The 12,131-nt window shown below is 41.5% G+C and overlaps 1 protein-coding gene across 3 annotated transcripts in view; it reads left to right on the forward strand.

Moving 5' to 3' along the window:
• The first annotated feature begins 350 nt into the window (after positions 1-350).
• Positions 351-12,131, forward strand: part of BICC1 (BicC family RNA binding protein 1) — a 97,279-nt gene continuing 85,498 nt past the window's right edge. Inside the window, exon 1 of one of the 3 annotated variants that reach the window (XM_030453629.1) lies at positions 351-606. In XM_030453629.1, coding sequence (XP_030309489.1) covers positions 405-606 — 202 coding nt within the window. In that variant the 5' untranslated portion in view covers positions 351-404. Of the gene's footprint in view, positions 607-1,009; positions 1,054-12,131 lie in introns of those variants that run through there. The other 2 variants (XM_030453630.1, XM_030453632.1) reach the window with 2 other exon arrangements.

Genomic DNA, 12,131 nt, shown 5'->3' on the forward strand with positions numbered 1-12,131 from the left:
CCCCCTCCCCTCCCCTCCCCTCCCTCCCCTCCCCTCCCCTCCCCTCCCCTCCCCTCCCTCCCCTCCCCTCCCCTCCCCTCCCCTCCCCTCTCGGGCCGCGGCCGGGGATATCCCCGGCCCCTCCCCGGCGGGCCGGCGGCGGTCCAATGGAGGTGGAGATGCTGTGCGGGCTGCGGGCGGGCTGGGGGCGCCGCCGAGCCGCGGACGCCGCCGCCGGCCCGGGGACGCGCACACTCGGCGGGGAGCCGGAGGCAGAGGCGGGCGCAGGCAGCGGCGCCGGGGCCGGGACTCTGGCAGGCGGCGGCTGGGATGAGCCGGGGGGGAGGCTGTGGGGGCAGATAGCGTCCCGCGGGGAGGCGTCCGAGTGGGGCTCGGAGCGGCGGCGGGCTCCGCCCGGCAGCGCCATGGCGGCTCAGTGCGACCCGCTGAGCGGGTACCTGCAGCAGCCGCTCTCTGACCCGGGCTCCAACAGCGAGCGCAGCACCGACTCCCCCGTGCCCGGTTCCGAGGAGGACTCGGCCGGCCCGCCACGGCCCCTGCACAGCCCCGAGTGGGGCGAGGAGCGATTCCGGGTGGACAGGAAGAAACTGGAGGCCATGCTTCAAGGTGAGGGCGGGAAGAGGCGACGGCGGTCCTCGGGGTGTGCGGGGCGGTGGCGGCCCGGGAGGGGGGCTCCTGCCCTGCTTCCCTCCCCTGCTTTTCTTGCCGGCCTGGGGACCCGCCGCAGAGGGGCGGCCGCTGCCCGGCCGGGCGTTGGACGCGGCTCTGGAGCGGCGGGAGCCCGGCGGGCCGGTCTTAGGCTCCCGGGCGCCGTCGTGGCCTTCCCAGACGGGGCTGCGCGGGGCGAGGGGAGGAGGTTCCGTATTCCACCCCTCTGCGGAGCGCAGCCCAGCGTCACGGCTCGGGCGGCGGGTGGCAAGGACACCCCCGGGTCTTAAGATGCCGCTTTGGGGCCGGGACGGGACTTGCATCGCGGCTGACACCGCAGCCCAGCCCAGGCGGGGCTCGTCCCGCAGCGGCAGCCGGCGCGTTGCGATGCGGCGGCGTTTGAAGGTCAAGTTCTCTCAGAAATCCTTCTTTAAAAATGTAATATTCCCGCACGGCCCGGGGGCTCAGGCTCTCGGCTTTCGAGGAACAACCGAGGCTGGCGTGCCGCGGGCAGGGAGACTCCGAAGCCGGGTTGCCCGGCCGGGGGAGCGGGACGGCTCCGGGAGAGCTGATAGCGGCAGCGCTCTGTTGTTTGCGTTTGTGTTGTTTTGGGTTTTTTTCTTTTTGTGTGTGTTTTCTTGTTCATCCCTCTTGAGACAACATATTTTGCTACAATGTGTTTTGAATTATCTGCCTCACAGTGGAAGTTGCGCAGGCAGTTTTTTACAAAATAGCATAAGAATAGCAATTGCTGGTTTTGCTGCAGATAAAGAGATTTTAACCACTTGAGGATGTTTCTGAGTGAGGTCATCTCCCTGCTGGCTGCTCTGAGGAGCCCATGAGAACCAAGGTGAGTTGCAGGTCTTACAGTGTCAAGCAAATCTTAGGGCATGTTTGCATCAACGAGGGAAATTTATGGTTAGTTTTGAGAAGCCGATGCTTTCCTCTGGGAGGGCTGATTTGTAAACTTTTAGTGTTACAGGTAACATAGTAACTCAAGTATTTAAGTACATTTTCAAAGCAAGCCTCTGCCAAATGTTTCAGGGCTGTTCATGTGTCTTGTTGCATGGCATTTAATTCACATACTGGAAACCATAGGCACTCCCTGAGCATCCCAGCAGAACATCTGCCTCCTCCAGCTAAGGGAGGCTGTAGGAGTTAGCAGAGAATAGGAGCAGGTGAATTAGGTTGTCCACTGGTGATCTGTTGTTTGAATTGATGACTACCAGGACTGGAATTTTTTAAAGTGAGATCCTCTCTCCTGGAGGTGAGTTAATCTTTAATCAGCTAATACCTTAGTGCTGGTAAAAAAATCTCATTATGTGATGCATTAAAGAGAAAAGAATTCAGAGGAGCAGAAGTCTCATAAGCAGTAACAACTGGGTATAAAGATGGGCTCATCATAAGTGTCTTAAGATCAAAAACATGTGGTTATTGAAAAATTTAGTATTTCTATATATAAAGTGGTAAGAAAAAGAGTCAAAAGTTACATAGTGCCACAAGAAGGTTGAAGGTAGTTTTAATATTTTTCTCTAGTAACAAAATAAATTTCCATTATCTCATCTCACACATAGTCTGTCCTAATTCCTGGAGGACAGTAAGCACACAAGGATAAACAAAACTCCTAAGCAGAATTCAAATTATATATATATGTTCTGTCATCCAGTAGTAGCCAGTGTCAAAAAATGAGGGTGGTTTTTTTTTTGTTCCTTTTTATAGGCTTTTTTTCCCTTATCCTGATAAAAGTTTAGTAAAGATTTTATAATTGACAAAGTAAGTGAATGCAGCCTGCCTGCTTTTTGGTTAGAGGTTGCTGTATGTCCGGTCTGGACAGCTTTAGGTACCGATTTAAAGTGTTACAGTTCCTCTTTTTTTAAGAAATGTATCTGTTGGTCTGCATAATTGATGTTTATTCTTTTAAAACCTAAGCTTTCTGGCTTATTGGTAATGAACATGGCTTGTTCCTGTTAGAAACCTGTGAACTGTTTGTTAAACTTTTTATTGCTTTCATTCACTTCCCTCTTTGTACTTAGCAAGTTTTTAGCATATCTCATGACTTTCTACAAGATGGGTTTTACTTATCCTTTCTTTTAGGGGAATACCTCAAGCACCAAGTGGCTCTGCCAGGGTGTCACAAAAAGCATCATGAAGCTAAATCTAACTGATACCAGAAATTCAGAGTCCATTACACTGCTGATTACAAGGCGAAGTTGATTCCATTTCCCTTCCCTCCCTTCTTTCTTTTGGATATCTTTTGGAAGTGGAAGATTTGACTCCCCTAGTAGGAAAAGAACAATGGAAAGGATGTAATGTGCCTTCTTCAGAAACTTAACTTCTGTTAGACACTCCATAGGGTTGTATTTCCTATGGTTTCTGATACCAGATCTTTAACTGGAAGTTCTTAAAATATGCAGATATTGGATCGTGGAAAGGAAGAATCTCTGTAGTTTTAAGTGGTGATGGACAGATTTCTTATTTCCAAGAGTTTTCTATTTTTTTATTTATTTTTTTTTAAATTCAAGCTGGTATAAACACAGCATTTTACTCAGATGCTTAATGGACCTACTTTTGCTTTTATCAGCTTCTAGAAGCATGTTTACCCCCGTCAAAGTTGTTTTAAATAATTAAAAAAAACTTGTGTTCACTGTAGCTTTCTTCTATTATGGGAAAGTGAGAATATGTAATCTTCAGTTGTCTCTAAAGCCAAGTTCGAAACAGCATCATTCTTGCTTTTTTTTTTTTTTTTTCTAGTCAACATCTGTTGTTTTCTGTACTAATGATGAAATGTAAAAAACAATTGGCTTAGAAAAAATCCGAAGGAACTTTGTGTTTGGCTGGGTGTATCAGTTCCATTCTGTCATTGTGTGTTGCTGAATGCATTTCTGTTGTGGTTATTTTCATCTTTCCTGCTCTTGATATTTTGTGGATAGTTTCTGGGAGGACAAATTGACTTCAGCATAGCAGACTATAGGGCTCATGGGGGTGACTGGGGTACTTTACTGTCAGATTGAGTCCACAGCTGGAATAGGTCCTATAGCAAGACACTGGGTCGTTCACTTGGTGAGAGAGCTGATTTGCTGCCTGTTGTATCTGAAGCAGAAATCAGTTTTGAGTTGAGATGTCAGAAATTGATTTGTTTGAGAGTGCTACTGGTATGGCTTTGTTTTCCACTTTGAAATAATTGCATTGGTAGTTTTCGTGTTTTGAAGTTTGATTTGGAATAGTGTTCAGATAAATATGTTAAATGACAGGTAGAGAAAGCTTCTCTAAGAGCTTTGTGTTTTTTGTTTGGAATATCAGAAAATGCAAAAGCTGTGGTATAACCTTGAATATAATAACTGTTTTCTTGTGTCCAACTATTTTTTACTTTTAAAACATATTGTTTTATTTGTACTGTTTTACTACTTGCTTATAGATGACTGGAATAATGTTCCATAAGCAAATCTGACTTTTCAGTGGGATGTAAGCTGTTTTACAGTACATGCCTTCGTCAGAGTTTGTTAGAGATAATTTGAGAATGAACTTTTGGTTTTTTTCCAGGAAGCAAACTTGAATAAAACTGATCAGCTGTTCTTTTCAGCAGTGACAGAAGTTATTTCATAGTAGCTTGTACTTGTTGTTGTTCTGCACTGAATTGTGTTAAACATTCAGGTGACTTAATACTGTGGAATGAGTAAGTGAATGTTTGAGTGCCTGTTAACCATAGCAGCTGAGTATTATTAAAAAAATGCAAAATAGTAAACCTAGGAAAGTGTCACCTAACAGCTAATGACATACCCATCAATAGACCAGTTGACCACGCACCTTAAAAACCAAAACCAACCAACCAAAGCCCCTCATCAAAAAACCCCACCATCACCTTTTCCTCTTGTATGGTGTGTCTCGTTCTTGGCTACAAAATGTTACACCAGTCTTGGATTTCAGATCATACTTCTCTGTCAATTTCTTTAACAGACATTGGGAGTTTTGATGGGAAATGCTTACATTTAAGCGCATGCTTAAGTAGTTTATCATGCATCATCATACAACAGTCTTTGGGTCAGAAAAACCAAATCTACTTCCTTGTTCTTTAAAGAGCATCTAACTGTAGAGGTAGTGTGGATGCACACATCTCGCTTTAGAAAAACATCTGTTGTTAGAATTTAGATTTTCTCTGTTCTGCTTGGGTTTTTTGTTTTTTGTTTTCTTTTTGTTTGTTTGTTTTGTGGGTTTTTTTGTTTGTTTTTTTGTTTTGTTTTGTTTTTTCTTTTTTAATGCATTATCTTTCGGTTTGGGGACTTTCCATAATGTTGCTTTTGGTATCCAGAGTCTTTTTATGGGTGCTTTTCTGTTGTCTTTTTTACTCTCATGAGGTAATTCAGCATTTTGTCTTGGCTATTGATAACAAAGCACAGACCTACATGCTCAGGAAGCTGCAAGCTTCTCATCACCACAAGCACTCTGTTTTCTCTTGAGCTTATCTTCAAGGACAGGTTATATTTATGTTGAGTGGGAATCTTCATAAATAGCAGTGCCCTGTGCTAGCATAGTACTGACTATCATTGGTGCCATGTTAGCTACAGTAGGTCTGAAGTTATAGGAATTATGTATTAATTTACATTCTGCAGATTTGATTTCTAAAAATATATATATAAGCCTATGGTGAGCATTCCTCTTTCCTTCTCCCTCAGTTTTGATGCTCTTCATCTACTGTCAGAAGTTAGAAAACTGCTCACCTTATAGTTTTTCACCAAGAGTCCTGCTTTTCTTACAGGGAAGTGACATAAATAGCTAAGTAACTTTTTGCACCATTTAATTTAGGTAAAAGTTATTTCCTGTAAATCTGCTGAAAATGAATTGTTAATTCCTTTACTTAAAGGTCACCCTTGAAGCAACTGCCTGGTCCCAAGACTGTACTTATGCAATGCCTGGTTCTGATGCTTGGATGATAACCAGTTTGTTTTGCTTGCTAATCCATTAGGTGAAACTTGCTCTCTTTAAACAAATATATTTTCCCTACTTGACGCATAACTGTGTGGGAGGGTGTACTTATAATACTTAGAATTTTTTACTAGTTTTTTACAACTGCAGGGAATGATAAGTTGTTAAGTGTGACAAGCAAAGTTGGGGGAAATGAGGAAGAAAATCTGTGTTTGAAAGTACAAAAGAAGGTGGACATGATATAGGAAACATGGGCTTCTACTGAGACTTCACTACAAAAGTTAATAGGGGCTAGAGATGATGTCCCTTAAGACATGAATTAATAGACTTTGGGTGATTTAGGTGCTCCATAGGTAATTTAACATAAATAGAATGGTCCTGACTGATAGTTTCAGTGTGGGGATGGCAAGCTCAGCCCAGAATTTGTTGGGTTTTAGATTTAAATGGCTAAGCAGGAATTGCTATTTCTCTTCTGGATTTTTTTTTTGTTTGTGTGGCAGAAATCTGCATAAAAATACTAAACGTACTGTGATCCTTCAAATAATTTATGTACTTATGTTCCTGCTTAAAGTATCCTGTGTTCCTGTTGGAGCTTGGAGATGTTAAGTATGTCTTTTCTTTAACCAGAATCTTACTGAAATAAATTATCAACTTTTTTTTTTTTTTTAAGATCCTAAATGCATTTTATTTTTTGGAGGAAGAAAATGGATTTTTTTTCTACTAAATTGTGAGATTTTTTTTTTTTTACTTTTTTTTTCTGTTTTTCTTTTTTTTTATCCTTGCAATATATCAACATAACCTGGACAAGGAAATAGTTGTGGAGAAGCTGGAACCTTTCTAATAGCATTTACATTTGGTTTTTAGCTTGCATGTAGCAGGAAAAAAAATCCAAATTCTTTGTCAGGTCTTCAAATCCCTGAAGTGCTGAATAGTTGATTTCTACAAAAATAAATATATGAAACGAATTTGTGTGACTTGTAGTTTAAAAATGTTCTTGCATTCCACTCTTAACAGTTGTAATAATCCCACTTTCTCAAGTTTCAATGTTTTAAAGTAGTACAACGGACTATCATGGTTTGGCATAAACTGCTACGTTAAGTCTTGCTGGCTTGCACATTCCTGTTGGTTATATTGTAATCTTTACCTCTATTGGAAAATATGTCCTATTTTAAGTACTTATTTCAGGCTCTTGGCTTTATGCCTGTCAAACAATTAAACATGCTAGTTTTCTTTAATTTCAGATGTCTGTGTTGAAGAACTAATAGCTTTTTTAATTTCATTTTTTTTTTACAACAATATTCCTTACTCTGACTCAGTAGTGACTTTCATGGCCATTGAGCATAAAACCAGTATGAATACAGGTGAGTTGGCATTCAGCTAGCTTATTAATTGTATTTTTGTAGCTGAAGGAATGAGTTACTTAATTTAAGGATTTTTTCTTTCAGATTCTGCCTGTTTAATCAGTGGTAGTTTACAAAAAAATGGTTTGAGCATCTAAAGATGTTTCTTGAGCATGTCTGCAACTTTTGTTCAGTATCTGTTCCTGTTCATGGACAGGCTCTCTTGTCTCTGGTTCAGACTGGTTACATGGTGCAATGTAACTCTTTATTTTGGTGACTTTTATTGCTAATTTATGTACAGGTATCTACAGTGATATCCTCTTTACTGGAATAGGTATACATAATTTTCAAAAAGTTTTCTTGTTTACAGGCTCATGGGTGTTGCTGGGGAACACTCCTGAGTGACAGCAACCTTCTGCCAGGTCACTTTATGGAGCTACTGGGGAAACTGTAATTTTCATAGAAAACCCAGAGCTGAATCCTTTTTGCTCTTATCTCTCTAGCTAATGGAGGTCTAAGGAATCTGGGTGTTTAATGGGTTCTCTCATTTATATATAAAAATGTAGCTTTTGGATACTGGAGGGAAAAACTTGAAGTCTATGCAAGAAAAGATGGTTGTGACAGGGGTTGAAAACAAATACTGAATGGAGCTAATGCTAGTTGTCTGAAGGTGTAAGTCACTTGCATAACTGTGTTCAATTTTTTCTGCTACAAACCAGATTTCATGAAGAGAGGTGGACAGGCATGTAACAACATTGGTCTGTCCCTCCCAGTCATTATCCCAGCTGTGTAGCTCTAGCATAACGGAAGCCAGGGCACAAAAATCAAGAATTCCTGCAAAAGGCATGGGCCTTCAGGACAACTACAGAAGAAGATCTTATACCTTTTTCTGGGAAATCCACATGAGCGAGTACCTTCATTAAATGCCTGACCCTAATGTAGGCACATGGATGCCAGACAAGTTGGGCTGTTGGGCTGGATGTAGTTTCAGGGCTATGATATCACTGAGATGGAGAACTGGGGGGGGGGGAATAGCTCTTGAGACTGGAGTCCTCCAATGTCTGGATACAAGCTCTGCAGGATGGACTGCTGAAGAGAAGGAGGCAGGGTTGTCCTTTTGTATGTGAGAGCAGTGGGGTTACAAGGAGCTCTGTCTTGGGGTAGATGATGAGCCAGTTGAGAGTGCATGAGTCAGGATTACTGTGTAGACCAGTCAGGGTGGTGTTAGGAGTTTCTGCTACAGACCATCTAATTAGGAAGAAGTAATAGATGAGGCCTTCAAACAATTGGAGGAAGTCTCATGTTTGCAAACCTCCATCCCCATGGAGGACTTTAACCACCCTGTTCTCAGATGGAGGAACAACATATCAGGGCACAAGCAATGTAGGACGCTTCTGGAGTGTATTCATGACAACTAAATGTAGTTGAGCAGGAAGGTGACAACAGGAGGTACACTGCACTACTTCATACTTGCAAGCTGAGGGATGTAAAGACTGAGAGCAACCATTCAGTGGGACCTGGCAGGCTGGAGAAACAGACCAAGAAGAATGTTTTCAAGTTCAAGAAAGGGAACCATGAAGTTCTGCACCAGGGGTAGAATTACTTTGTATAACATCACAGACTGAGGCCTGACAGGCTTGAGATCAGCATCCCAGAAAAGGATTTGAGGGTTCTGATGGATAATTTGTGATCATGACCAAGCTTGAAGTGTGGTTTTGAAGCCTAATGGCATTCTGAGCTACATGCAAAAGAGTGTTGCCAGCAGATTGGGTGGTGATGCTTGCCAGTCAGTCCTGGTGAGACACTTCAGGAGTGCTGTGTCCAGACCTGGATACTTTAGTACAAGAGAGATGTGAGCATACTGCAGCAAGTCGAGCAGAAGGCCATGAAGCTATTGCTGGACTGGAGCATCTGATGTAGGAGGAGATGCTGAGAAATTGAGGACAGTTTAGCTTTAATCTTGAGAAGGCACAGGAAAGACCTTACTGGTTTTGTGTATGTCTAGGCATAGAAGCTGATGGAACCAGGCATCTCAATGTTACCTAATGATGGTCTCTCCTAAAGAGGCAAAATTTCATTTTAGGACTTTTCTCCTTTTTTTCCTTTTTACTTTGCAGCCTGAACTGTACTCCAGGTTGACAAAATTGTGACTGAGTGTAGGGGACAATTTGCCTTTCCTAGGGCAATGAGAAACATTTGTTTGGAAGAAAATGATCTGTACATCCCATCTTGAAAAATCTTGGTAGGGTTTGGATTTTTTTTTTTTTTTTTTTGTAACTTCAGATTTCTAATGCCTGCTAATTGATACTTCTTAGTATTATGTCAGTGAAACTTGAAATACAGATGGAGCAACCAAAAGTTACTTATGTTACATTTGCATTTTTTAAGCTGTGGCTGTCTTGAACTGGTAGAAAACCACTAACACTTCGAAAATTTTTATCATTGTTCTGTTTCTATAGTGTGATTACTGTGGTTCTTTACATACTTACCACTTCATGGTAGATTCTAAATACAAGCAAACAATCAGTTTGCAAGTCATTGTTTGCCATTCTATAGGGTTTCCAAATTTTTTTTGATGTGTGATGCAGTTTCACAGACCAGTCACCATCCACTAGCTTCTGCCAGGGAATTGTTGATTCACAGTGAACAGTGAAAATTGGGATGTTGGTACAGTTCACCTCTTCATACTTATACCCAATTACTTTTATTTTGACCCTTGTATCATATCCTGTGTCAAGGATTTATCCTGCCCTATTTCCTTAAATGTTTATCTGTTGACCAAAAAATACAGAAGTATTTTGGATAGTCCATATTAGGTGTCGATATCATCAGGGTTTTAAATAAGCAGCATTGAGAGCAAGTGGCAGTGCCCAGCACATTCCCTCTTCCACTTGCCAGGGAAGGCCTTGGTAGGCACCTCCTTTTATCCTGAGGTTATGTGGGTGCTGTGTTTGGTGCAGATTGCAGTTGTGCCAAGGGTGCACATGCCAATGGGGGTGTAACCGAAGGGTCCCTGGCAGGGAGGGGACCTACAGCCTGGCCAGGCAAATTGGGACAGTGGCCTCGTGTGGCAATGCATTGAGCACTGCTGCTCTGCTGTCTTCAAACAACTTTAAAATTGTCATCACACAAGGATATAATTATCTCTGGTTAGCTTGTGCGTGCTGCTCAACTGCTTGAGCTTTAGCTGAAGCATCAGTGTTCAGTTAGAGGAGCTGGGTGAACTCATGGGTTGTGCAGACTGAACAGCTGAGTGCTGGTGGGAAGGGCCTTACTGGGTCAGGTTGTTTGTGGACTTCTTCCTCTGCTTTACCCAGTGTGTTACTGAGCACTGGTGGAATGTCAGCAAGGTGTGAAAACGGGAGAAACTTACTAGTGCAACTTTGATTGGAGTACAGTTGTGCTGTCTCTGTGCCTACTGAGTTCTGTTATGTAAACCACAGAAAACTTCTTGTTCCATCTGCCCTGCCTGCAAGTCTTTTCCTTGCATATGTGAGTGACAACATACAGGAGAGAACTTGTTCTTTGGGTTGTTTCTTTGAGGAGCGAAGGCTTTTATTTTTTAAATGTTTACAAGTGTGTCCCTTGTGATGAGAAAGGCAGAAAATAATAGACCTTTATTTAAAAGGCAAGAGATTTCCAGTCATTATGACTACCTCCCAAGTTGCCAGTTGCCAATAGCTGTTTCTTTTGAATTTAGCATCTTGAGAGAGACAGTTTTTATAGATGCTGTGGAATAAAGCTACTATTTTTAAGGCTTTGTTTTTTGGGGGTTTGACATTTGCCTAGATTGGGATCCACTAGAACTTTTAAAGATCAGATTTTGACCCCTTTTCTTAGAAGCCAAGGCCCACTGGAGCACACTGGTCACTTCAGAGGTCACTTGCCAGGATACAACCAATCTTCAATCAGCTGAAGATTTGTTGAAGATGTAGTTAGCACCTGATAAGGTTATGAGTATATTTGCTTAAATGTTTTAGCTATTACACCACCTCTAGAGAGGTAAAAATGCAACCTGATAGAAATGTTACTGCACCAGGAGCTATATCCTCCATTGAGCTGCCTTGAGACCTCAATTAAATTACTTTCCCCAGTCTGATTTGACTGTTGAGCTTTTCCCAGAGGTAGGAAGGTTCTCAGTGGAGAAATTTTTGGAAAGTAATTATACTATATTTCCTCATGAGGAAAACGTGGTATTTTTATAAAGAAGTCCACCTAAATGGTTTTATAGTTTGACACATCTGAGAATTGTCATTCAGCCAAGTAAATCTAGCCTGAAAGAGGCAATGTTAATAGATATTTGGAGGTAGAAGGTGGTAATAGTGATGATTTAGCCTGTTTTTAAAAAGTACCATTTCAATCCTTTTGAAAGAATTATATGTACGTGTGATTTTTCTTTTCTTAATGTAATATGTGCATACACAAGCAGTCTGATTTATGGTCTACCTGTGCTAGTAGTATCTTGTTTAAAAAAAAGTTTAAAAATTTTTAATTGCATTGATATTCTAAAGTTTCATGGTGAGGTTACCAGGTGTTCCAAAGTTTCAGTATTATTTTCACCACTTTATAAAACTTTTTTTAATTCTACGTACAGTTGATGGTATTTCTCTTCCATTTTAAGCAAGGCTTGGTTTTAGGAATCTGTATTGCCACTCAGGATTAATGATATAAACTAACCTTTAAATCTGCCTTTTTCCCTGGTACCAATAACTTCATGTGAATGGAGGGCTTTGGCAATATCTATGTTTATTTGCTCTGTTCTGCTCAGAGTATGTCTGCAATAAATCTATGGCAGCTGAATATATGACATTGGTAACTTAAGACTAAGCATCTCAATGTAAAAAATTAAATTTGTTATTCCAAAATAAATATTAGGTCAATTAACTGATGCAGCAAAGCATCTTTATGTTAAAGCTTTAGCAGATTTATATCTTCTGAAGATATTACCTGTGACCTCTCGGGTAAGGGTAATAGAATTGTTTGAGGAAATACAAACTGGGAATCAGTGACCAATCTGCAGTGTAATTAAAACAGAAGCTGTGTTATAAGGTAGTTCCTGTGAAGGACATTACACTGTGCTACAAAAGCCATGATGAGCAAGAGGTGAACCACTTGATGAAAAAAGTGTGTTTAAGATACCATCTGTATGTGTGCAATACATGTATTTAAATAAAAAAAAATGTACTAATGTGTTATTGAAATGAAGGACATGCATGCATGTCA

The sequence above is a fragment of the Calypte anna genome, chromosome 6 (assembly GCF_003957555.1).
Source record: "Calypte anna isolate BGI_N300 chromosome 6, bCalAnn1_v1.p, whole genome shotgun sequence".
NCBI lineage: Eukaryota > Metazoa > Chordata > Aves > Apodiformes > Trochilidae > Calypte > Calypte anna.